General features: G+C 42.4%; 1 protein-coding gene across 2 annotated transcripts in view; it reads right to left on the reverse strand.

Annotated features, from left to right (window-relative positions):
* PTPN5 (protein tyrosine phosphatase non-receptor type 5) overlaps positions 1-27,460 on the reverse strand; it is a 588,489-nt gene that overhangs the window by 368,842 nt on the left and 192,187 nt on the right. For both annotated transcript variants that reach the window (XM_078684059.1, XM_078684058.1), the window contains exon 3: positions 17,252-17,432. In XM_078684059.1, coding sequence (XP_078540185.1) covers positions 17,252-17,416 — 165 coding nt within the window. In that variant the 5' untranslated portion in view covers positions 17,417-17,432. The remainder of the gene's footprint in view (positions 1-17,251; positions 17,433-27,460) is intronic.

The following is a 27,460-nucleotide window of genomic DNA, read 5'->3' on the forward strand; positions in this document are numbered from 1 at the left end:
TAAATGCTCAAAGCATGATTGTACAACAAATTCACCAGAACAGTAATAGTTCTAAACACAATAAACACATGCAGCTCTTGGCAAGTCTCTCACACAGAAATGATATTCTTGGAGAGCAAGGTGAGAGGTGCAAAGACCATAATAGGTTCCACAGATACATACTTGAAGCTTTACCCCAAGTTACATGATGTCCTATGTTACAATGCATATTTGATATGTTGGCTATTGTGGCCATGCACTAAAAAACCTAAACCACCAGTTCATGGAAGTGTGATGATGTAGTACTCAAATTGACAGTACAATCTTCAATAGTTCCATATGCATAGTTGAGTTGTAGCTCCTAAAACAGTACCCAGGGCTAATCACAGCGCACCTCTCCTACCTCTATTTAACTGCTCACTCGTGTTCTGGCTCTTTGCCAGGTCCCAAAAACAAGATTGCTTTGTCTACAGGGCTGCAGCGGTCCGTGCAGGTAAGTGCAGTGGGGCGGTGCGGGGCGGGGGGATGCCGACAGATGACAGAATAGGATTTTTAATTTTTTTTATTTTCCCTATTCTGTCGCCTGTCGACTCCCCCCTTCCCACCCTGCCCCATAGCGCTTACCTGCACGGACCGCCGCTGCCACAGGGCATGTCTGAAGTACACAGGCTATACATTTGGAGCTACTGTAGTACCACAGCTAACCGTCAAGATATCTTCTTTAGATTGTAGCTCTTAATTATGTATTTTCAGCAGTTGTTTCAAAACCTATATTTCACAGGTCATATTGAACATTTTTTCTTTTTCTTACTTTGTGTAAATTACATTATCTCTGTGAATTACAGATTTTAACAGATGAGAGGGCTAGCAAGTGGTAAAGTATAGTACCACATTCAAATGTATGAGGAATGTTGTTTTTAAATACACAATTTCTATAAAAAGCATGTTATATTTAAAAAAATGCATCATAGATGCAGACAGACACCAAATCTTCCCCGTCAGTGACAGAGTCAAGTACAGCCATGTCATCGAGATCACTTGGACAGACCACACTATAGACCACTTCACCATCACAGGACCCCCCCAGCACCACCACCTCAGCACCTTACAGTGCGGAGGCAACAAAGCATCAGAGAGCCAGTGAACATGCTCTCAACACCTCACACCCAGACACTGTAAACAACCTAGAACAGGCGGTCAAGAACTTCCCCATATGGAACACTGATTGCGCTGACAGAGTCACCCCCATCAAGCCCATCAAACTCAAGAGATTCTTCAAACAGACCAGATGTATACCACAGAACTATAAATGACCAAACACAACTGCAAGCGACTAGAGAGGAAATGGTGCATCAGCAAGGAGCCCACGGACCATGCCACCTTCAAGACAAAGATGAAAAAGAGAGCCCTTGCAGACTGCATTGAAGCCAGTTCTAACCACAGCAAAGAACTCTTCAACATCATCAGGGAATTCTCCAGCCCCACAGCTACGGAAAACATAATTTCCACTTCACAGGAACTCTTCGACACCCTGGTGGACTTCTTTCATGACAAGATCTCCACCAACTACAAAACTTCTCACTCCACCCACCGCCACCTACATACTCAGCCTCTGCGCTCCCACAGATCCAAACCCTGACAACCTACTCACCGCCTAGGGCCAGCTCACTACACAAGACACCACAGGAGTCACGAACTCTGTCCACTCAGGAGCACCCATGGACCCCTGTTCAAACATCATTGTGAACCTCAAGAGACAAATGATTAGCAGCGAACTCACCATCAATTGCAATGCATCCATCACCACAGCCACCTTCCCCAAATAATGGAAACATGCACAAGTCAAACCTCTTCTCAAGAAACCATCCACTGACCCATGCGAACTCAGGAACTACAGTCCCATCCCTCTAGTCCCTTTTCCCACCTAACTTCTTGAAAAGACCATCAACCGCCAACTCACAGAACACCTAGAGAACAACAATCTTCTGGTCACTTCACATTGTAGATTCTGCACCAACCACAGCACAGAAACCGACAATAGAGCCCTCCTGTCCAGGGGGGAGATAGTGGCCCTGATCCTCCTAGACCTCTCTGCAGCATTCAACATGGTATCCCACCACACCCTCATTAAGAGGCTTCACCACATCGGAATTCAAGAGGATGACCTCAAATGGATTGCCTCCTTCCTCGCAGGAAGAACCCAGAGGAACCGCCTACCCCCTTTCACCTCAGAACCCAAGAACAAGATTCATCTCTCAGTCCTATGCTTTTCAACACCTACATGACCCCTCTGGCCACAATCATCAGGATCCATGAACTAAACATCATATCCTATGCCGATGTTACCCAGCTCATTCTCTCACTCAGAAGTCCCTTCCACCACGATGGGCAACTACTGCACATGCATGATGAGCTGGATGAAGAACAACTGTCTAGAGCTCAACACAGACAAAATAGAAGTGGTGTTCTCCTGGAAAACCACCTCCTCGTAGAACAACGCCTAGTGGCCTTCTGAACTAGGACCCTCACCCGGATGACCATGCTTGCAACCTTGGCATTTTCCTGTACAGCAAGCTCAACATGAAAAGCCAGATCAACGCATTGTCCTTTGCCTGTTTCCTCACTCTTGACATGCTCCATAAGATATCTTTAAATGGCTCCCCGTCAACACCAGACGTACCGTCACTTAAGTCCTAGTCACCAACGGCCTGGACTATGGCAACGCACTCTATGTAGGAATCTCCAAGCACCTCCTGAAGAGACTCCAGACCATACAGAATGCAGCAGGCAGATGTATCCTTGACCTCCCTAAATTAACCCACATCACCCCTACCTCAAGAAGCTCCACTGACTCCCATTCAGAAGTGATGTCAATTCAAGATGCTGATCCATGCCTCCAAGGCCCTTCACACTCAAGGACCAAGATACATCAACCACAGCCGTAACTTCCACCAACCTTCCAGACCAGTGGCAGCTCGCATAGGACGTGATTTGGGGCGGGGGAGGGATAGGGTGTGGGGGTAGTAAACTTGGACATACGACGGAACAGAGGAAAGTAATTATTACATTCCTCCATTCCGTCGTATGTCTGAGTTTACTAAACACCCACCCTGCCCCCGCCCTGCCTCACCCCACCGCCCTACAGCACACCCTATGCGAGCCGCTACTGCTCCAAACACCTGCACTCTGCCTCCCCCGCACACACACACACCCACATCTGCCGAAGCAAAATTGGAGGACGCTCCTTCTCCTACCTCCCGCAAAGTCTTGAAACTACCTCCCTCCTCCACCTCCGAACCTCTTCCTCCCTGCTGGAATTCAGGAAAGGACTCACGACCTGGATGTCCAAATGATCCCTGCCGAAGCAGCAAGGTTCTCATCGCCTGTATACCCTCTCGGGTGATTAGCTGAGTCTTAGAAGTCCGGATTGATTGACAGTTAATGTGGTCTGGAGTTGTACTGAAAATGACAAACTCCTCTGCCACATGGTTGACTGTTATGTCAGCATGACCCCACATTTGCATTCTATAACTAGTGGGTATTCAGAGGATGAATTTCATGCTCATACTTTCTGTTGTCCTTGAAAACATCAAGAAAAATCTAACTTAAAGGTATAGTAATACAACAGAGAATCTTCTTTTGTAATTAACACATTATGGCGCTATACAAAATCTTTAATTCGGAATGATTGCAAGTATTCCATTACATGACTTCATTCAATAGTTATGCTGTCTGTATAGCACTGTAATGTATTTTTTTTCTTAAGGAGCATCTTAACACGCGTGCTTCAGTATTTTCGACGCCTGTTATTTTTGATGTATTGTTGGGAATAGGGCCCAGATGGCAAGTTACGCACCCCGCCTATGTTTTCTGAGATGTGTGCAAACACTGGAGTAATTGTCTGGCACAGGGATCACATGGCAGTAAGGGGGATTAACTTCCAGTGAAATTGTTGTTTCATTATTAAACACGTACATAATAGCTCGTTTTATGTACATGATTCGTAAGAAATGTAAATATCAAGTGTTCTCGTTAGTCAACCCAAAACCCTTATTTTGTCATTCTCAGAAGGATGAAATGCTGAGATTCAAACCAGTGCCTTGCATGTTATACATAATCCGCGCAAAAGGAACATGTACTCATTTGCATACACATCCATATAATTTGAACTAAATAGAATGATCTATGGCTTATTCTTAAACTTAATCAGTGTTCGGGATGCAACATCTCATTTGTTCACGTTTTCATTTCCTTGCCGTGTAATGCCACAAGTTAAGAAAGGCCTCGCAGTAGTAAGAACATAACACTAAAAATATATGTTTTAATTTACTTCCCTTTTCCTAAGAAGGCAAAATGCTTTTGAGATTATCTCTGTCCTTAAACTGTCTTCCCTGTTCATTGCCTTTGAGGGCCCCTTGTATGTTGTCTTTTCTCGTAGTGAGAGCCACTAGAGCATCTGCTATTTATTATTGATGGTAAGAGGTGGAATGGCATAATTTTCTGTCCCTGATGACTTCACATCTATCCACACAGACAATGGTTGCTTGTTGTCATGCAGTCAGACAATTAGGCAGATTGTGGGTCCCAGAGGCACACCGGGAAAGATTTAAAACAAACATTGGTTCTTCCATTTGTGAAAGGGCCTTGGGTGCTCTGTGGGAAATTGGGTTGTCAGTTGAATGGGGTGGTAACCCTGCTCAAGCGACAGCCTCAATTCCTGTCAGGGTGAACCACAAAAGTCACTAAATTAACCTGTGCTTATCTCTCTGGTAGACAGGCACAAAAGAAGTCAGGATTAGCCTAGAGGCAAAGTGTGGAATTGTTATGCAGCAAAGGGATGTATGACGTTACAACGCAGGCTATTACAACGCCTGCCTTAACAACGCGGTTTTTACATCGCATACCATTACAAGGCATAGCGCTTTTGAGTGTTGGATAGTGAATAGTTTAATTTACTATTCCAACTCCAGTCCCCGTGGACACTAGGGAAGGTTATTGGATAGTAAATTAACCTATTGCCGATCCTAGAGCGCCCCCAGCGCAATGCCTTGTAATAGTTTGCGTTGTAATGACCGCGTTGTAATGGTAGTGCGTTGTAAAAGTTTTGTTGTAAGTGATGTTTACCGCAGCAAACAAACAGCAATAGAGTGAAAACACAACACAAGAAAAGTACCACACCAATTTAGAAGAGAGTACATTTTAATAAATTATTTGATACTAAAGGACACAAATCCAATCAGTAGAATCAAAGTTATGAACTTTTAAAGTTTAACGAAAAAAACGGCACCTAAAAGATCAAAGCACCAACCATGGACATCTAGTCTTGCGAGACCGGGTCAATGTAAAACAATACCGCAGACCACAATTGAGCACGAGTCGGATACAAAAAGGGGACTGGGCACACTCAGAGATTACCTTTAGACTTGGAAAACATTTGAAGAAAAAGTCTCTGAGACAGTAGAAGTTCAGCGGGGCAAGGCTGCAGACGGTGTCTAAGGAAGATGCGTTAATGGGGAGCTGCTGGACAAAGACACAGTGAAGATTTCTACGTTCGGACTTAGTATCTTTTTTGGGAGTTGAAAATCTCCAATGGGATAAAGCTGGAGGCTGTAGCAGATGAGAGTTCTATGAGGCCGGATACCCCTTTGCCAGGGACCACTGAACAGGATTTGCTTCGGCGGAGAAGAACATACCGAGAGTTTCTATGGAGTCAGGACACCAGAAATGCACCTTGTCCGAACGGATGAGCAGGGTGGTTCCAGTCTCCTCTCAGTTTGCAGAGCAGTTTTTAGACAAAAATGTTCTAAGTCCCAAGTTCTGTATTTTAGCTATTTGTGCACCTTCACCTTTTGCACCACCATCAATGGTCCAGGACTGGAGGGGCACCACTTGGGGGTTAGGACTCACTCCGATTGGGTCCAGATGTGATTTAAAGATGACTGGAGCATTTTGTGTCCCTGAGCCTCTGATCAGGAGGCCAGCCAACTAGCCCTTGGAGTCACTCTGGGTTAGAGCAGTGGAACAGGACTCAAGCAGCAGCGCAGGCCCCTGATGGTTCAAGGCATGCTTCAGGCAGCAATGCAGTCTTCCAGTTAGAGCAAAGCAGTTTTCTGAAGTGCACAACAGGCCACAGCAGCAGGCAGTCGTGTGAGAGTCCTTCCGCAGGTCTAGAAAGTGAACTGAAGAATGGATATGAGAGTCCTATTTTTATACCTTTTTTACACCTTTTTTGAAGTAGGAGATTTTTCTAGTGAATTGCCTTTAAAGTGCTTGAACTTTACTGCCTCCCTTGGCCTGTCTCCAGCTGGCTGCATGAACATCCAGACACACCTAATCTCTCTGTTGTGTGCCATATGGGAGGAAAAATAATGTCAAACTGCCAACTACACCCAGTCATGTGACTCAGGAACAGGCTACAAGCACCAAACAGAGCAGGAAAATGCCAACTTTCTAAAAGTGGCATTTTCAAAATTGTAACTTAAAAACCCACCTTTACCATTGAAGATGGTTTTAAATTACAATGTCCCAGACACCAAACATATTAACTTGTTCCCAATCAAAGGTTAGCCTTTATAAAACTCTAATAAGGCAGCACAATATTATCCAATGTGAGAGGTAGGCCTTTAATTAGTGAAAAACAAAGGTTGGAATTTTTCACTTTCAGGACATGTAAAATATAAAGGTGCATGTCCAAACTTTAAGTTAAAATACACCCTGCTCCGTGAGCTATCTAGGGTCTACCTAAGAGGGGACTTATATGTAATAAAAGGGGAGCTTAGACTTGTCAATGGGGTTATTTTTCCAAGTAGAATTGACAGTTTAAAACTGCATTCAGATTGCAATTGCAGACCTGGGACATGTTTTAAGGGGCTACTAGAGTGGGCTGTACAATAGGTTCTGCAAGCCCACTAGAAGCATTTAATTGGCAGGTACTGGGTATATGGTATACCGATTTACTAGGGACCTATAAGTAAATTAAATTTGCCAATCAAGTTTAAGCTAACTTTAGCATGTTTTAGGGAATGAATACAAGCAGTTTAGCACTGGTTAACAGTGGTAAAGTGCACAGAGTCCAAATGCCAGCAAAATCGAATTCAGAAAAATAGGAAAGTAGAGCCAAAACGCATAGGGGAAGATCAACCTAAGGCTGACAGGTCAAACAGGCTCCATTGGGGGGGTGCATGTCCACCTGGTCTCCCTCTACAAATGGATCGTTATCTCATCTAGGTTCCCTCCACAGACTCTTCTCAGGATTTCAATTGTGCACATATGTGGCAAATCCTTGACATTTGTCTCCCTACTAGCATGTTTGTTACTTTAGGCCTGTTAGGCCACATTTACAAGCCCCTATTGCCACGGGAGTGTCACTTTTTTGGACACTCCAGTGGTGTAGTGCCATTTTCTATATTTATGAGGTGGCGCTAAGCCACTTAGCATGGCTTAACACCACCTTGTAAATATACCCCTTTCTGCCACAAAGGGTCATGCATTGGGTGCTGCCGTGGGTGTTCCACAGCAACACCCACTGCTTTTTGACACTTCCCCAGACTTACTAAGCTGAAGAAGCACCAAAAACTAACGCCATGGAATACCACGTATTAGAATGACAATTAATAATTTCTCCTCATTTTTTGCTCTTTTCATGTGTGCTGCATCCTGCAGCAAGCATGGAAAAGGAAATCTTTATTATTGATTGTTTATGTGCAGGAAGGTGCCCTTTGCCACATGGCGGCTAGTGCATGCGCTGACGTCTGGCATCTTTTTTTGCACCAGGGCTAGGGGAAACACACAGGTGTACCATATTCTAGTGAATACAGCACATCCCTGCATTTAAAAAAGTTCAGAGCACGGTGCTACCAAATTTGGCGCAGCTCCACGCTCTGACATTTTTTTGTACAAATGCCCCTAAGAATTTTGATTACGGTCACAAATTGCTAGTTGTTACAAGATACATAGCATGATAGAGTACACCTAGCCACCTGAACTGACTCCTGCCGCTTTGACAAAAGGTATTATTGATACGTAAGTGAATCGTACTCACTTTCAAACTTGGGGAAAAAGTAAAAGGTTGAGTGAGCATACCTGGGATTAAAGCCTGGTCCATGCTAGGCATAATGATCTTCGGAACAGGCTTTCAACATAATGAGCTAAAACAATACATATCTTGGTTGACGCCACTCTGGTCTGTTTCACAGATTCTGAAATGTGTGTGCCTCAAATGGATACCATGCAATTGTATGATCAAGGTTAGAAACCTAGGCTTCGATATCTCTTCGTTGGTTCGATCAAAATGGAACATGTTTTTACAATCGCATAACCACAAGTGAGCTAAAAATGCATTTTGAGAAACGCTCACAAAAATGCCTTTTACTGAAACTCATTCCGGCTGGCAAAAGAGTACAATGAAGCTTCTATTTCTTAATATGCCTGCCTTGGCCTTAGAGAACAGCGATTGGTCATCTCATTAAAAACAGTAATGAGATTCCAAGACGTAAGCTTTGGGTTTAATTTAATTCTTTTTTTTGGGAGGATGGCTCCATGTGGTCTCATTGGAAATTTCATTTAAGCCTCCATCTGGAAATGTACAAGGCCAGGCTGTGCCTTCCTAATGACTAAGCACTAGACATGAGGGAGAAAGACAGACATCCATCACAGGGATAATAACTCACTGGACAGATGTCTCAGGCAGCTGTACTCTCGGGTTACAAATCATAAGCCTCCATCTTGATAAGCGGAGACAAAGCAGCTGCTGAAGCCTGCTACTCGAATTCTTCGTTTTAAAGCTAAAGATATTCCCTCTGTGCATCATTCTGTTGCTTTGGTTAGGTTTGTGCTCTATAAATAGCCCTACATAAGTCCATCCACATATGCGCTTTCCACATATCTTAAAAGTTTGAGTCACAAAAGGGAACCAACAAATCAATACTCGATGCATGTAGAGCCCGGGCCGGCGGTCTAGGAATGTGCCCACGTCTAGTCATTGTTTTCTTCTCCAGCCTGTAGTACACAAAGCTCCTTTCCAGTCTCGGCTCCTCCACAGCCTGTAGAGCTGAAGGCTCAAGTCCAGCATGCAGTGCTGAGGGATCACATACAGCTTGTATCGGTGAAGGCTTGTGGTCATCCTCCAATGCTGAGGGCTGATGTGTGGCAGAAGTGCTAAGGCTCATGTCCAGTCGGGTGTGCTGAGGGCTGATGTCCAGCCTGTGGAGCCGAATGCGCTTGCCAAGCCTCAAGTACCGACAGCCCATGCGCTGCGGGATCCTGTGCAGCCTCTGGTGCTGAATGTTCCTCTCTCGGCTGGAGTGCTGAGAGCCCATCTCCAGCCTGGAGGGGAAACAACCTTTACAAAGCAACTTTTACAACGCACTACCATTACATCGCATGCCATTACAAGGCATGACACTACAACGCATACCATTACAACGCATGTCATTACAACGCAGTCATTACAACGCATACCATTACAACGCATACCAGTACCATCCAACACTTACCCTACTGTTGCACCCCCTGGAGTTAGAATAGTAATTTTTACCCACGTACACTATCCAATACTTACCATACATGCAATGTAATGTTATGCGTTGTAATGGTATGCGTTGTAAAGGTAGTATGCGTTGTAATGGAATGCGTTGTAAAGGTAGTTTTTAAAAATTCGTTGTAATGGCATGCGTTGTAATGGAATGCGTTGTAATGGATGTTGCATTGTAAACAATGCATTGTAAAGGTATGCGTTGTAAAAGTACGCGTTGTAATGTTATACAACCAGCCTGGAGTGTTGAAGGCTCATGTCCTGCCTGTTATCTGAGGGCTGTTGTCCATACTTTAGTGCTGTGCAGAAGACCTATGATCAGCCTGCGGTGCTGAGGGCTCGTCTTCACACCTACGAGAACCAATGCCCAGCCTGTAGTGCTGACACCTCAGGGTCATCCTGCAATGCTACACATCTATAAGGTTTCATGTCCAGGCTGTAGTGTTGAAGACTCAGGGTCATCCTGGAATGCTACACATCTATGAGGTTCCATGTCTGGGCTGCAGTGCTGAAGACTCAGGTCCAACTGCAGCCTGTACTGCTGAAGGCCAATCTCTAGCCTGTAATGCTGAAAGCTAATGTGCAGCCTGAAGCGCTGAAGGCCAATCTCTAGGGATTCATTTGCAAGCCCATTGTGCCGCCAGTGAATCACTTTTTTAGACACACTGGCGGCGCATGCTGCCTGCCCATTATTACAAGGCCACGTAAAGCCACCCTGCGTGACTTTTCATAGCCTTGTTAATATGGGCCCCATTCACGCATTACTCTGTGTGAAAGGGGCATTCCGCGGATGTTGCTGAGAGTGTTCCAACGCAACATCCACAAAACCTGACATGGAACCTGACACATTCCCAGATTTCCAAAATGTTGTAAGACTGGGATTGCGTCAGAATTCCACACCTTCCATGGTGAGGGGTAGGAGTGACTTAACAAGGAGAAATACTTGTATTTCTCCCTGTTTTTTGCTCTTTCTATGTGTGCTGCACAAACACAGATAGGAGCAAATCACCTTTAATGATTGTTTATGTGCAGGAAGGTGTCTCTTCCTGCACATAAACAATCATCCCTGCATCGCAGGCCTCCTTGCACCAAGGCGCAAGGGTGTCTACGTTGGCGCACAGCTACTGTTTGTATACCGGTGCAGGGGAGGACAGGAATGCACCGCATCTTGTAGATAAAGCACATTCCTGCCCTTTCATTTTGATGCAGGCAGCGCAATAGGAAGGCTTGTTCTGCTGCTGTGCGTCAAAATACAGTAAATGAGGCCCCTTGCCTGTAGTGCTGAAAGCTAACGTGCAGTCTGGAGCACTGTCTGCTCATGTTCAGACTGTAGAGCTAAAGACTCATGTCTACCCTGTAGTGTGGTGAAAGCTCATGTTCAGGCTGTAATGCTGAAGGGTTATGATCAGCCTGCAGTGCTCAGGGCTCCTCTTCACATCTACTAGGACCAATGTCTAGCCTGTAGTGCCGAAGGCTCATGATCAGCCTGCAGTGCTGAGGGCTCATGATCAGCCTGCAGTGCTGAGGGCTCATGATCAGCCTGCAGTGCTGAGGGCTCATGATCAGCCTGCAGTGCTGAGGGCTCATGATCAGCCTGCAGTGCTGAGGGTTCATGATCAGCGTGCAGTGCCGAGGGCTCATGATCAGCCTGCAGTGCTGAGGGCTCATGATCAGCCTGCAGTGCTGAGGGTTCATGATCAGCGTGCAGTGCCGAGGGCTCATGTCCATCTTGTAGTGCTGAAGGCTTCTGATCACACTGCAGTACCGAGGGTTCCTCTTCACACCTACGAGGACCAATACCCAGCCTGTGCTACTGGCAGCTTTGGTCCAGCATGGAGTCCTGAGGGCTCCTCCACAGCCTGTAGTGGTGAAGGCTCAAGTTCAGTCTGGAGTTCTGAGACCTCATGTCCTCTTCACACCTATGAGAACCGTGTCCAGGCTGGAGTGCTGAGGGCTTATGTTCAGCCTGTAGTTCCGATGGCTCATGTCCAATGTCCAAGTGATGTCACTTCCTATCATGCAGCTGAGGCCAAATGTAATGTCACCTCCCATAAGGGGAACAGCCTTTACAACGCGGGTATTACCACGCGCTACCATTACAACGCTGCTATTACAACGCAAGTCGTTACAACGACTTGCGCTGGAGGGCTCTGTTGGATAGGGAACAGTTTAAATTTCTATTTCAACACATTCCCTACTGTAACGTGGGCTGGAGTTGGAATACAAAATTAAACTATTCCACTATCCAGCGCTTACAGCGCAAGTCGTTGTAACGTCTTGCGTTGTAAAAACAGCGTTGTAATAGCACGCCTGGTAAAAGCCCGCGTTGTAATGCCATACAACCTCCCATAATGTCATTGATTGTCAAAAAGAATATGAAACCACTTCAATTGCCTATTTGATTTTGGCAATATGGCATCTGAGACCTGAGCTCCCTTCGCTCTTTACACATTTAAAGTACAATGGAAGAAAATATTGTAACATTATTTTTTTTCATATTTTGGTATTATGGTCTTAATAAATCTAGAACCCAGGGAAACTTTGTTCTATGGTTTTTGCAAAGTTTATGTATAAACAAGTCCTATGTGCCCCAGTCATTGACCAAATCTTAAAATGATGTGTGTCATTGGTTGATTGTACGATACTAAATGTTTCTAGAGAAACCGACATATGATTTAAGATTGTAACTACTTCTTGCAAATGAGCACTTTTTAAATTTCGTTAATGATGCTATATTTAATTAACACTCTGCTGACCACTAAGATGTGGGATTGCTGGAACATTGAGTCTAATGCTACGTTTTTAGTACTATTTTTGGTAAAACATTGAACTGGCTACAGTTTTACTGTTTACTTCTTTGTCAAGTAATCGTGACACTCCTTCACAGGAAAAATGTCCTTGCTAAAGTCATACTTAAAATCGATTTTGCAGATGCATTGTCCTAGAGCCCGAACATCCATACAAAATATGATAGTGCTGCTGGTCTATGGAAAATGGCGGCAGCTGGCGCCAATCCGAAAGGCATCTTTTTATATTGGAAACACCCCATAGGCGTGATAACGGCACTGCAAGGCTTGTTCTCTTCTTTTAATCGAATCTGGTGGAACGCAGCAGAAAAACTTATGGTCGAGTATCATTTAGCATCCTTGACTAGCGCTAGTATTTCTGAAATTTTAGGAAGCAGAAACTTATCAACAATATTGTTGTTCAAATGGCGTAAGTCAATACTAGTCTAATTTTTCCAATGCTGCGTCCCGCGACCACTACTGGTGAAATGCATTCTTAGGATTTAATGGGTTCAATTATACCTGTATGGACTAATTTATCCAACTCCTTTTCTACTTCTTCTCTAAGGAGAATAGGAATATGCCTGTCTCTATGGATTTTAGGACAATCATATTATTTTTTTTAAAACTATGCAATGTTCAAACTCTTCCAACATACAAATTTCCACACTGAAAACTTTAGGAAAGCTTTTAAGCATGTAACCGTCCACAGACTATCATTCACAATTAACACTGGATCAGAACTATTTGGGTTTAAGATAATGTGCGAGTCCCCTTGATCCCTCCACCCTAGTACTGAAGGGTCCTTCTTAACAACGTAAAGATTCCCTATTCCTAAATCTGAAACTAAGGTCCTATGACCAACAAAATCTATCCTCTCTCCTGAGAAGCCCTCAGGGTAAATATCTGGTTCTTGTAGATTCCTACCTAATTTAGATACAAAATTTGCGTTCCACACATCTTCATTTATAATAGTAAAAGGAGAACCCGAATCGGCATACATTTGCACATTGACCTCACCTATGGACTTTGAGCAGATAGGTTTTTTCTTAACCTTATTCACATTGTCATTGATATTCAAAACAAACAGGTCATGTTGGCCCTTTATCATTTATGTCAGAATGCATAATCTTCTTTGCACTGACTTCATCTTTACTAGAACTAGCTTCATCCACACACTTAACTTTAAATGCTTTTTTTCTTGCATACCTTAGCAAAATGCTCAATAACTCCACATGCTGAACATCTCTGCTTGAGTGTAGGACAAAATTTACTCAAGGTTAAATGAGAACTACTATCGCAATGATAGCACCTACAATTATAATTCTTGGAGGCATCATACCCTTTAACGCTCCCTTTCTGAATAGGTTCATGTACCTTCGCACTCTCCTTCTTACCTTGTTATTAACCTTACAAACTACCTACTACCTACAAGACGCCCACGGGCATACGTATGCGCTTTACAAATTGTAATAATAAATAAATAAAATAAATAAATAAATACTCACTGACATCTCTGGAATCTGCCTTGAGAACTTTTGCACTACTACTGGAAAGCTCTGCTTTCTTCACTATAGCTAAAATGTCATTAAGATCAGCATCCCCATTGATCCACAATCTTTCCTGAATAACAGGATCATCAGTATGCATGACCAACTAATCCTTTATAAGCTGTTCCTGAAGATGGTCAAATTTACAACCAATAGCTAATTTTCTAAGAACGGCCGCATATTCATCAATAGTTCCCCAGACTCTTGTTTTCTTTGAAAAAATGTGAATCTCATAATACCAATGCTCACTTTTGGTGCAAAGTGATTATCAAAGTCTGGTAAAGTATTGTCAAAAACATTAGAATCTCCCACACCCAGTAGATTTTGTCATTGGTTCATAAACCTTTAAACTACCAGGCTCTACAGAATGTAGAAAAATCTTTCTTTTTCTTTCTGTTTTCATCTTCCCTTCTTCATCAATGGTATCCAGAAAGTTTTAAAAAATACAATTTCCAATCCACCCACTTAATTCATAGATTACCTCCTGCTGTCCAAAAAGCTTGTGGATGTCGTAATGCAAAATTTTGCTTGCCCATTATGCTTATAATGCGAGAACTCCACACAACTCAAAGCAATAAAATACAAAGCAAAAAAAAAAGTACTGGGCAGATACAAAACAAAATTAACCAAAGCCTAAAAATAAACAAGTGAAGAGAAAAGCAGTGCCCCTTCTTCACCCTCAAACAAGGAACTAGTCCACTGCTAACACTGAAAAAATTCAGACTAACGAAAAATATGCAGGGTCCATTCTTCACCCATGCAAGGGACTACTCACTGCCCTCAAAATGTTAACAACAAAGTAGTGCGATCCCCAGTGTTAAATCCGGTGAAGGAAGAAAAACGAAACTTACGGCAGTGATAAACCTAATGTAACTGTACATAGATGAATTGCAGGGCAAGGGTGCCAATAGCAGTGGAGACAGGAAAGAACTAACAAAAAAAATATAGCCGCTGGCACACACAAAAGCCTTAACCTTAAAGTATGGGCCTCAGCTGCCATGCGGAAGCATTCCAAGAACTAGACCGCACAGTTACAGCCAAGATCCAGAGTCCAACAAGCTAGCAGACTCTTTGCTGATGTGTCTTTGAGAACAGAGACATGCCTTAATCTGTGACGTCAGCTTCCTGAGAGGACTGGAACACGTGCATGCCAGCACAAGATGAGATTTGAAAGATGCAGATAAGTAGTATCTGCTAAATTACTACCAGTAAGGCAGTGATCCTTTGTTCCACGTAAACTTCTCACAAATCTCTGAAAAACCAAAAAAAGAGAGATGAGCCAATCCAATCCAATGGCAAAGAAAGATAAATTCCAATGTTGCCCTGCAGAGCTGTACTGTACACCCCAGATGAGAAAAACATCCAATTTGGAGGAAAGAAAACAGATGATGTGTTGCTAGGCCCAGACAGATTCCACGTAGCTGCGCTACGCAGAACTCGGTGAAGTAAAAAAAGCACTCTGCAGCACTACACGGAGTTCCGCTAGCAGGCGGAGTTACCGGCTCCTCCTATAGCATGCACAGAGGTAAGGATAACAATTTTGAGGATAGAGGAAACGGCTTATCCAGAAATACTTGGATCTCTGAATCTACCACCAATCTGAGCCGTTCTGTATCTCCTGCCCAAGGGATGCATGCACTGCTGAGAGGAGGACACTAGCCAATTCCGGATCAGTTAGGACTCCGGAGCGGGTACTTAGAGGAGGCAGCCATAGGCTTAGGATCCTTCATACCTTTTCTGTCCATCATCGATGCAAGAGGGTCCCTCAGGTCGGGCTACGACAGTGGCAGCCGCACGAGAAGGCTTGGTCATGTGTCCTCAATCAATAAGTAGCTGCAGAGGGAAAGAAACAAACAGGCTGCCCTCCTCTCAACATACAATATAAATACAAAGAGCTGTTGAGAAACTCCAGCAAAGACTCCTCTCCACCAGACCAAATTCATAACGTGTCATCTATATACCTCTTCCAGAGGCGGATATTCCTCTGGAAGGGATTAGACTGATGACACACGCAACTTTCCTCAAACTGGCCTACATAGATGCAGACCAGACTGGGCGCAAAAGTTGCGCCCATAGTTGTACCCGTAGTTTGTAAATACAGGTCATTTTTCTAGCAAAAATAATTGCGAGTTAATGTCAATTCGCACGTGAGGTGCCATCTTGTCCTTTCACATATTATTGGTAAGGGTAACACATAGATTGGTGTAACCAGTGTCTAATACACTATTCAAGGTACACCCCTATATATATATATAGGGGTACGTGGTTTGTGACTGTCAGTTGCAAAAAGGTTTGTTTTAGAAAATGTGGGCAGTAAAGTGGCAGGACACTACCTCTGATAAAAGTGAGGAGTGGTAAGAAAAAGAGTGATGGAATCCTTGCCTCCACTTATATGAGTATCCTCAAGAAGAGGAGCCCTAGATGAACAGGTCTTTGTATTTATATTGGTCATATGTCCGCCCGCCGGCAGCACTCACATATTCTTCTCGCCCCTCTGCTCCACTCTACTGGCAGCTCCTGATCCTTCGTGAGTCCTCCACCAGAGGTTATGCGAGTCATGTGACCTGGTGGGATCGGAAGTGGTTGTCCTCCGGCAGCGCCCGGTTTCTTTTGCAACCACGAGAAGCCAGCATTGCGGCCTACAGAGCGATCGAGCCTGGCCAGAACTTGGTGGGTGGTGGTGGTAAAAAAATTCTGCTACGTGACGAAGTCGGAGTTTTGCCGAACTCCGCACCATAAACGGAGGCACGAAGTGGTAAAACTCTGTTAATTCTGTCCTCGGAGTGGAGTTTACTGCCCACCTTTACTAATTTCCAAATTTGTAATGGTAGAGCCAACAATCTAGGAAAAATAAGTAGCATTTATTGTAGTTTGAAACACCAAAGTACAGCTGCAGAGAATACATCCTATCTCTATCCTTCAGCCCCAGCAATGCCCACCTGGTTCCAAATCAAAGATCTAGAACTCTAGTGACACAGCAGGTGGAACGAAAGAGACTTACAAAAATAAACAATTATAGCAGGAAATTCAAAGTAAAGTTACAAAGATAATTTGCAAGAAATAACATTATACCTACACATATTACATTATACAACACAACTCAGGCCTGGGGTGTTTGCTGACCTCGTGGGACGGATGGTGTTTTTTTTTTTACTATAACCCGGTACAATGGAGATATGATCACTGAAATTGATCATCAGACCAATTGGCCCTGAGCCTGCCATCGGTCAACCCTCGTCTACTGTCATATCTTCTTTCTGTGTTTACTGATGGACAGTTGGCTCATTATTTTCGTACAGTAAAAGGTTTTAAATCCACAAAAAGGTAATGCCCACCTTTTTCAAGCTTTTATATGCATATCTGCTTTCGTAAACTTTAAAAAGCTGCTGAGAAAGCTCTCTTACCAATATCTGTGAGAGGATAAACAAACAAACGCTGCCTCCAATTGTGAGGACATTCCACAGAGCGGCCCACCCGTGCTGTGCATTTCTATCCTGGCAGGGCTGAGAATGTTCCAGTCCATTGAGCTGCTCTTGCTGTTCACCCTCTTCATCCAGTGAACCCATCATGCAGACCTCGATAGACCTAAAAACATAAATGAAGGTATTAAGATAATTGCTTTTCGGTTAGGCCTTGCTGGACAATTTTACTGAGTTGTTGATTACAACGCACATGTTTATCAGAATTGAATTACAGTTCTCCAACTCTACTGGTACTTAACAGAGAGAAAATGGATATGGGAACAGCCTGCTAATTAATAGCTCCACACAGCATATGAAAAGATAGTATGTCTTCCATTCAGTACGGTTAAGGAAACTCACTCATTCTCACACAAACATCTAACTCATTCAGTCACTCACTCAAGAAAATATATTCATGAGTTAAAGCACTTTAGCATCTGGAAGTAAGTTTCTATCAAGTAAAAAGCTGCCCCTTTTTCCTAGAGGTGGCTAGATACATAGGGCCATACGTATCAAAAGGTTGTACCCATTCTGTGTCTATGGTAAAATGTGTTCATTCATAAGGCCCATAGACATAAATGGCAGAGAATGGCAGGCAGGCTATTTAGTCTTCAATTGCCTCACTTCCTGTAATATGGCATCGGATTCAGTCCTTCCCTTTCACGTGCACTTACGATTACCCCTTTGAATGTATCCCCTTTTCTTATTGCTTTTGTTACTGATTGTGACCCAGCACTCCTTCTGGACATCAGCCCCATGCGTTTTCATTTAATTTAACACATGCTTTAACTCAAAGAGTCTCCTGTTCCTTCTCACCCTTCATCTTAGAAGCTCAAGCCTCTTTTTAGGATCTCGTTTCAACCTCCACACTTCCGATGGAATATGTTTAGCTCCGAAGCTGTAGTTATGTTATGTTATGTAATGTTATTATGACTTGTATAGCGCACATATACCCTTAGGTGTCTTGGCGCTTCCGATTCTCCATACTGTGTTTCAGACCACTATTCCTAAAAGAGCCATATCTTTAGTTGCTTTCTGAACTCAAAAAGAGAGGGATTCTTCCTAAAATGTAATGGAAGAGAGTTCCATTCCTTTATGGTATTGTAGCTAAAACTTCTCCCACCCCAGTTCTTTTTTTTGTTTCTGACAGTAGGCATCAGATTGGTATTGGCCGATTGTAGAGGTCTGTTGGGTGAATACTATCTAAAAAGGTCACATAAAAATTTTCTGACCTTCTCAATGGAGTGTCTTGTGAGCGATACAGAGCGCCTTGAATTTTACCTGCTGACCGACTGGCAGCCAGTGCAGGTCCTGAAACCCTGTTCTAACAGACTGATGTTTGGGCATATCCAGTATGAGTCTTGCAGCGGCATTTTGTACAGTTTACAACTTTCTCAGAAGAGTGGATTGGATGTTGATGTATAAGTCATTACAGTAGTCAAGCCTTGATAAGACTAGAGAGGTTACAACCGTCTTTCTGTTTTTTTGGGGAATAAAAGGGAGTATTTTTCTTAAGGTTTTAATCATAAAGCATGCGGAGGACACCACCTTGGATACTTGGGGCTTCAGGCTCAATTTGTCATCCATAATAACGCTATGGTTCTTGGCTTTAACTACAGGTGTAATAGGGGGGCGTAGATTTTCTGGCCACCACGCTGGGGACAAAGGTGGAAAGAGATTACCAAACATGATCACTTCCGTTTTGCTTGAAATCAATTTCAGGCGATGATTGCTCATCCAGTTACTTAACGTAACCATACAATCGTGACGTTTTAGGGAATGATGATATCTTTATCCACTGTCGAGATTACCAACTGGGTATCATCGGCGTAGGAGGTAGGAATCAAATTAAAACTTCTGATCAGTGGTGGCAATTCAGCCACATACATGTTAAATAGTGTGGGACTCAACAAGGAGCCCTGAGGGACCCTGAACGGCAGTGTAAAAGGTGCCGACTTGAATTTGCCTAGGTGGACTGTTTGAGTTCTTTCTGATAAAAATGATGTCAGTAGGGAGAGGGCTTCTCTTCCTATCCCTATTGTTTTTAATCGATGGACCAGAAGAGCATGATCTACAGTATCAGATGTTGCGGATAGGTTGAGCAGTATAAGAACTGCTGACCCATAGCCATCTAGTGAGGACTGAATTTCTTCCATGGTTTTTATCAGAGCAGTTTCAGTGCTATGATTAGTTCTCAAACCAAACTGGCTATGTTCTAAAACCTGACTGTCCGCAATGAAGGTAGAAAGTTCTGCATTTATTGTTTTCTCTATTATCTTTGCAGACAAAGGTATTCTTGCGATAGGTCGATAGTTGGCTCTGTCGAGTTCAAATTAGTTTTTTTAAAAAGAGGTAAGATACAAGCCTGTTTCCACACAGTGGAAAAAGATCCTTGTGACATCATCTGATTAAACAGCTTGGACAGATAAGGTCCCATGAATTGGCTGATGCTATGTAAAATTATAGGGGGGCAAGGATCTTCTGGTGATCCTGAATTGGCCATAAGAATGAGTTCCGCTATTTGAGTTGAAGATGCCGTAGTAAAATTAAGAAAAGACGCGTTGGCAATGTCTTCTTGCTCTATAGAATTAATGTGTGACTTAGAGTGAGTGGGCAAACTGGTGAAAGATTTGATCCACCTTAGATTTGAATGTATGAGCAAGTGCATCACAAAACTCTTGACAATGATTGACGGATCCTCTTTCGTGCCTGAGGTCAGATATTTTACAGTCTGAAAGAGTTCTTTACTGGAATTACCAGCTTTTTTATTTGTGATGTGAAATAGTGGCTTTTCTCGGAAATCAACTTTCTTTTAAAGTCTGAGAGCATAGCTTTGTACCTGTCTTTTTCCATTGCTTCGTAATGTTTTCGCCCGATTCTTTCTTGCCTTCTACAAGCCTGTTTGTCTAATCTCAGGGCTTCCAAAAACCACGGGGATGAAGGTGTTTTTCTATTTTTATTAATCATTGTAATAGGAGCAAGTTTCAAACAGTTAGGGGTCCATTAGTATGTCGGGCGGATTGCCTCCGCCAGGGTGGCGGTGGCCACCGCCACCCTGGCGGAGGCAATCCGCCCAACAAGCACTCTTGTTTTCTCCTCCGCCAGATTAGCATGGCGGAGGGGACATCGGCGGACGGAAAGACCGTCCGCCGTTTTACCGCCGCGGTCGCAAGGCGACCGCGGCGGTGATGGAATAATATGGTGACGGTGTCCAATGGACACCGCCAGCCATATTACGATGCCTGAAATTAGGGGCCTTTCCGCGGCGGCAATGCCGCCACGGAAAGGCAGGCGGTGATTGTTGCGGGGGCCCCCTGTGGGCCCCCAGAGTGATGGCCAAAGGGGGGTGGCACACAGGGGGGTACCTGTGGTACCCCCCTGCATTTGCATGATCGCAGCGGCAGGCACCGCGCGGTGCCTGCCGCTTCGATTATGCAAATGCGTGCATTGAGCAATGAGCACCGCCCGCCACAATGTTAACTTGAGGAATGCGCCCGCCACTGTGGCGGGCGCATCCTAATGCCAATGGTGGGACCCCCGCCCTTCAGGCGGGCGGTCCTGATCACCGTTAGGATGGCGGGTGGACAAAGTCCGCCCGCCATCCTAATGGACCCCTTAGACTCTAGCCATGTAGTATAGTTTATGGCTGAAGATTCTGCATCTAGCTCCAAGTCCGGCTGGGTTTGAGCTAAATGGTCAACGAGCGACAAAGGATGAATTTGGTGCAAAAATCTACTGGTGGTCTTGGCGTGGGCCGTAATAAGGGTGTTGGATCGAAGGAGCTTATATCTAAAGAGAATGGCATGATGGTCAGACCAAGTTAGTGGAAGAGTAGATATATTAAAGATGGCGGGATTGTTCAAAAAAAGACCATCTAGAGTAAGCCCTGCTGGATGCGTAGGTTTTTGAATAAGCGGTCTGAGGCCTAGTTCTGATGTTATTTCTGGAAGCTCCATTTTGTCTTTATCTTCTAACGCTTCTAAATGGAAGTTCAAGACACCTAGAAACGTAAAGAAATTGGATCGAAGACTCTAGTAATGAGTTTAGGTTAGCCAGAAAGTTAGATCTTGGACCGGGAGAGCGATAAGTCAATAGACCATTAATTGTGTCTTGTCCCTGTGTTGAAATTTTAAAAAGGAAAGCCTCGCAGTCAGATGAACACATAATTGAGCAGTGGGAGTTTAGTTCAATTCTATGTATTAGAGCAAGTCCACCACCTCTGTTTAGTTGTCTGTCATGTCTAAATACTTTATAGCCATGAGGGACTGCAATGTTAAAATCAGGATCAGAGGTAACATTGCCCCAAGTTTCTGTTATAAACAGCATATCGATTTTGTTGTAAGTGATGAGATCGGCGACTTCATAACTATGTTTTATAAATGACCTGGAATTAATAAGAGTTAGCTGTAGTTCACACACCGCTGAAACAACTAATAACCTTGCTCATAGTATCATTATGGTCCGAAGGGTATCTTGGCTTGGTACGCAAAAAAAATTGAGATCGGGAGACTGCATAGTGGTCAACTTTAATTGCCCGACAATAGCGGAAAGAATCTTAAGTGAAGCTATGTACGATGAAAGGCCAAGGGACTCAAGTATTGAGATATTGCCCCTAGGCTATTTCTATGGTGTACCACATCGACCAAGACCAGATAGCTGGAATGGGTGGCAACAGGTCAGGGCCCGCAAGTATAGAATACAACAGGATACAAGACCATTAACGATGAGGCCTGCAACGATTCCACACTGGGCAAGACATGGGTTACACTACTTTCCAACAGAACCAAATAGATTTTCAGTACTATCTGGCCTTAATGAGTGTGACTGACTGAACGACAATAACAATTCAGTTGAGGTACCACATGACGATAAAAGCGATTATCTACACAACATGGGTGTCCCGGGGGTTGCTACAAATACACATGTAAACACGATATCTGACTGTAACCTTCAGGTGACCCCTAAAGCTGATACTCCCGCATTTGTGGGAGATGTATCACCTATAAACGCTGCTATGAAGAGGGAAAAAAAACACTCAATAATCACTATGCTATTACTGCACTTGTAGACCAATCCCCGGCTTATGGCCTCATCAAATTAGTGTCATGGAATATTTGTGGTCTGGAAACTAAATTATCCAATCCAGTTTGGGGGGAATTTATACAGCAGTATGATGTGCTATGCATCCAGGAAACCTGGCTTTTGAAGGAACAACACCTGGATGGTTTTAAAACATATCATACCCCAGGGGAACAGTCCGGCCATGGCAGACATAAAGGAGGTATTTGTGTATATGTCTCAAATGGATCACTGACATAATATAGAATGACAAAATATAGACTTACCAAAATATAGTCACAAAAATATAGAATGCCAAAATATCGAATTCCTATCTACAAACAGGTAAGTACAAAAATATCGAATCCAAAATATAGTCTGTAAAAAATATAGTCAGTCAAAATATCGAATTTTTTTAAATGTCTTAAAAGTAATTTAAAATTAATGAAATAATAAATATAATTAACTAAACATACTTAAAAATACTCAAATAACCTTAAAATTAAGATATAATTAATTTAAGTTATTAATAAAAAATGTACAATATTTTACCGTAGGATAGCAGGAGGGTAACATTTAATATTACCACTCCAGTGAGTGCAACAGTAGGGAAAGCGTTGGATAGCGTAGGGGTAAAAAATACTATTCCCACTCCAGTGAGTGCAACAGTAGGGAAAGCGTTGGATAGCGTAGGGGTAAAAAATACTATTCCCACTCCAGAGAGTGCAACAGTAGGGAAAGCTTTGGATAGCGTAGGGGTAAAAATTACTATTCCCACTCCAGAGAGTGCAACAGTAGGGAAAGCGTTGGATAGCGTAGGGGTAAAAAATAATATTCCCACTCCAGTGAGTGCAACAGTAGGGAAAGCGTTGGATAGCATAAGGGTAAAAATTACTATTCCCACTCCAGAGAGTGCAACAGTAGGGAAAGTGTTGGATAGCGGGAGGGTAAAAAATACTATTCCCACTCCAGTGAGTGCAACAGTAGGGAAAGCGTTGGATAGCGTAGGGGTAAAAAATACTATTCCCACTCAAGAGAGTGCAACAGTAGGGAAAGCGTTGGATAGCGTAGGGGTAAAAATTACTATTCCCACTCCAGAGAGTGCAACAGTAGGGAAAGTGTTAGATAGCGTAGGGGTAAAAAATACTATTCCCACTCCAGTGAGTGCAACAGTAGGGAAAGCGTTGGATAGCATAAGGGTAAAAATTACTATTCCCACTCCAGAGAGTGCAACAGTAGGGAAAGCGTTGGATAGCGGGAGGGTAAAAATTACTATTCCAACTCCAGAGCGTGCAACAGTAGGGAAAGCGTTGATTAGCGTAGGGGTAAAGATTACTATTCCCACTCCAGAGAGTGCAACAGTAGGGAAAGCGTTGGATATTGGAAGGGTAAAAATTACTATTTCCACTCCAGAGAGTACAACAGTAGGGAAAGCATTGGATAGCGTAGGGGTAAAAATTACTATTCCCACTCCAGAGAGTGCAACAGTAGGGAAAGCGTTGGATAGCGTAGGGGTAAAAAATACTATTCCCACTCCAGAGAGTGCAACAGTAGGGAAAGCGTTGGATAGCGGGAGTGTGAAAATTACTATTCCCACTCCAGATAGTGCAACAGTAGGGAAAGCTTTGGATAGCGTAGGGGTAATAATTACTATTCCCACCCCAGAGAGTGCAACAGTAGGGAAAGCGTTGAATAGCGTAGGGGTAAAAAATACTATTCCCACTCCAGAGAGTGCAACAGTAGGGAAAGCGTTGGATAGCGGGAGGGTGAAAATTACTATTCCCACTCCAGTGAGTTTAACAGTAGGGAAAGTAATGATTTAATATATTATTAAAAATAAATTAAATATCAATACCAATAAAACATTAATTGAAATTAATAACCAATTTTATATTATGTAATAATTAATTAGAAATACAACTACATATTAGTTATTAAAAATTTATAACCTATTCATAATTATTTAACAACTAATTAATTTTCAATAACAAAAACTAATTAATAATAAAAATTAATACCAATTAAAAATTAACAGTAAATTAATACACAAAAAGTATTTTTAATATGTAATTAAATACAATTACATTACTTCCCACCCTATTCCCCTATAAACCCACATCCCACTACAGAAAATACATTAATACAATTATCATAATTATCAAATATTTAATTAATACAAAATAATTACCAATTAAAAAAAATTAATTGCCAATTAATAGAAATTAATTACCAATTAACAATTAATTAACAATAAATTTAAAATCAATACCAATAAATGAAAAAAATTATTTACTTAATTACAATTAAATTACTTCCCACCCTATTCCCCTATAAACCCACAACCCGCTACAGAAAATAAATTTAGAAAATTAACATAATTAACAATTAATCAATTAATACAAATTAATTGGCAATTAATAAAAATTAATTACCAATTAAAAAATAACAATAAATTCAAAATGAATACCAGTAAATAAATAAAAATATTTAATTAATTACAATTAAATTACTTCCCACCCTATTCCTCTGTTAACCCACAACCCGCTACAGAACTAGAAAGCAAAATGTAATTACAAATTATTAATAATTGCTAAAAATTATTATTTAATTTAATATAATTAAATTACTTCCCACCCTATTCCCCTATAAAGCCACAACCCGCTACAGAATTAAATTACGCAAAAATTAAATAACATAAAATTCATTACTTAAAATACATTAAACATACATTAAAAAAATTAATATACACTTTTGACACATATACTAACGTACAAAACACTTAAAAAAAATAGATATTATAAAAAAATCGATATATTTAATGCCTATATTGTATACTTCGATATTTTGACTTCTATATTTTGAAAATCGATATTACTTACCTTACATTCGATATTTTTAACCACTATATTGTGTCCATTCGATATTTTGTCCATTCTATATTTTTACTTCGATATTATGTCCATTCTATATTTTGGAATCGATATTATGACTGTTTACCGTCTCAAATCTGTTGAGTGTCCAGAGAATCAAAATGATTATGCAATCCCCCTATTACCAAATGGTTTCTGTCAAACTGCATGCAGGTATGGAATTACTCGGGGTTAATTTTTATAACAACATCAAAATAACTGCTTTTCATGGGGAGATGAGCAAGCTTCAGGCAGACCTTAATTACTTAAATATGGCCAAGGGGAAAGATGTAATCTTGATATGGGGAGGGGATTTTAATATTAGTGTTTGCAACTCCAATGTTTGTAGATCAAGGGACTATGTACAGGAGGAAAGTGAGGATGGGAACCATCTAGTACACTCAGACAGAGGGGAGACAATAAATGATATAATGGCCTCATATGATTTAGGCTTTGCAAATATGATGTGTACCCTGAAGGTCGAATTTAGTTCAACATTCATAGCAAGGGGTCTGCAATCCATTATCAATGTTATCATTTTCCCCTTAAGATACGCAAGTTGGGTACAACAATTTGTAATTCACCCTAGCGGTCTTAGTGATCACTTACCCATTAGCATAAGTTTAAGCCTTCCTGACTGTGATACGCCCACTACTATTGAATCCTTGGTGTGGACCCAAGAAATAGTGCTGGCACGGCAAAACGGCTGTGCACTGGAGTGGGGTAAGCTAGATCCGTTGAAAATAAATAGAACAATTATATCTAAGGCCCTAACACACATCATGGTGTGCCTAGACGAGGCATCAACTAACATCGAAATCTTGGCTGCCTTTGGGACGGTAACATTAGTTATACAAGACTCCCTTATAAAGAGAAACACTATGAAAGGCAACAAGATAAATGGATGGTTCGACACAAAATGCACTAAAGCCTACAATCTCCTTAAAAGAGCACTTAGTGTTAAACCGAGGGACCTCTGTTTAATAAGGGCTTGCAGAAAAACCTATAATCAAGCTCGGATTAAAAGGAAAAAAGAAATAAAAGAAGTGGCCTGGCATAATTTACTTAAAGCCTCGCAGCGTAGAGACAGCAAAATGTTTTGGCAAGCAGTAAATGCTCCCTATTTCACTAAACTGGATACTGCAAGAATCAAAGTTGCCATAGACGAAAGGACATGGATAGACTTCTTTTCTAAGGTATATAAAAAGGAGGATGTGAAACAGGCAATTTTGGGAATGGCAAACAACCAGGCAAATAGAGAGAAGAATAACTTCCTGTTAGACATTGAAATTTCATACGAGGAATTTTTGAATGCTATAAATAATAGCAAAGGAAGTAAGGCCCCGGGCCCAGATGGAGTCCAAAACGATATCTTCAAATCGACTATTGAACTCTGGGCCCCAATCTGCACACGTGTCTTAAGGGCTTGTTGTACGGAAGGCTTTATTAAAACCCGGGCAGAATCTATAATCATCCCCATCTATAAAAAAGGGGATAGAGAATCCCCAAGTAATTATAGGTCCATATCCCTCGTGGACTCCCTCATGAAAATAGCAGGTAGGGTAGTCCTTGGTAAACTACAAAACTGGGAAAACGAAAACAATATACTAAGCCCAGTCCAGTACGGCTTCAGGGAAGGGATGGGCACAGTAGAGCAGGTATTGAATTTTGTGATGATCCAAGGAAAATACACCCAAGCCAAGAAAGGTTGTCTTCATGCCATATTTGTCGACCTCTCAGCCGCTTTCGACTGCGTGGATCACGACAAATTGTGGCAAATACTGGAGGAGTACAGGGTGGAACCTGCAATACTTAACTTTCTCCGACAGCTGTACTCTGATGCAACTGCAAAGGTGAGACATGGACTGAGAGGGGAGTGTACAGGGTTATTCCGCATAGAGAAGGGAGTCAGACAGGGCTGCGTATTGGCCCCATTCCTTTTCTCCATATATACGAACGCTTTGGAGAGGGAATTGGAGGCCAATGTAGTGGATTCACCTAGATATGGCAAAAAGCAGGTGGTTTCCCTTCTCTATGCGGATGACGCTGTACTAATGGCCAGAACCAGGGTCGGTGCCCAGAAGGCATTAGCTAAATATGTACAGTTTATGGAATGTAGGGGTCTAAAAACTAATGCCAAAAAATCGTTCATTATGACATGTGGGAAAGGAAGAGCTAAATGCAA

This window comes from Lissotriton helveticus, chromosome 3_1, assembly GCF_964261635.1.
Source record: "Lissotriton helveticus chromosome 3_1, aLisHel1.1, whole genome shotgun sequence".
In the NCBI taxonomy this organism is placed as follows: domain Eukaryota; kingdom Metazoa; phylum Chordata; class Amphibia; order Caudata; family Salamandridae; genus Lissotriton; species Lissotriton helveticus.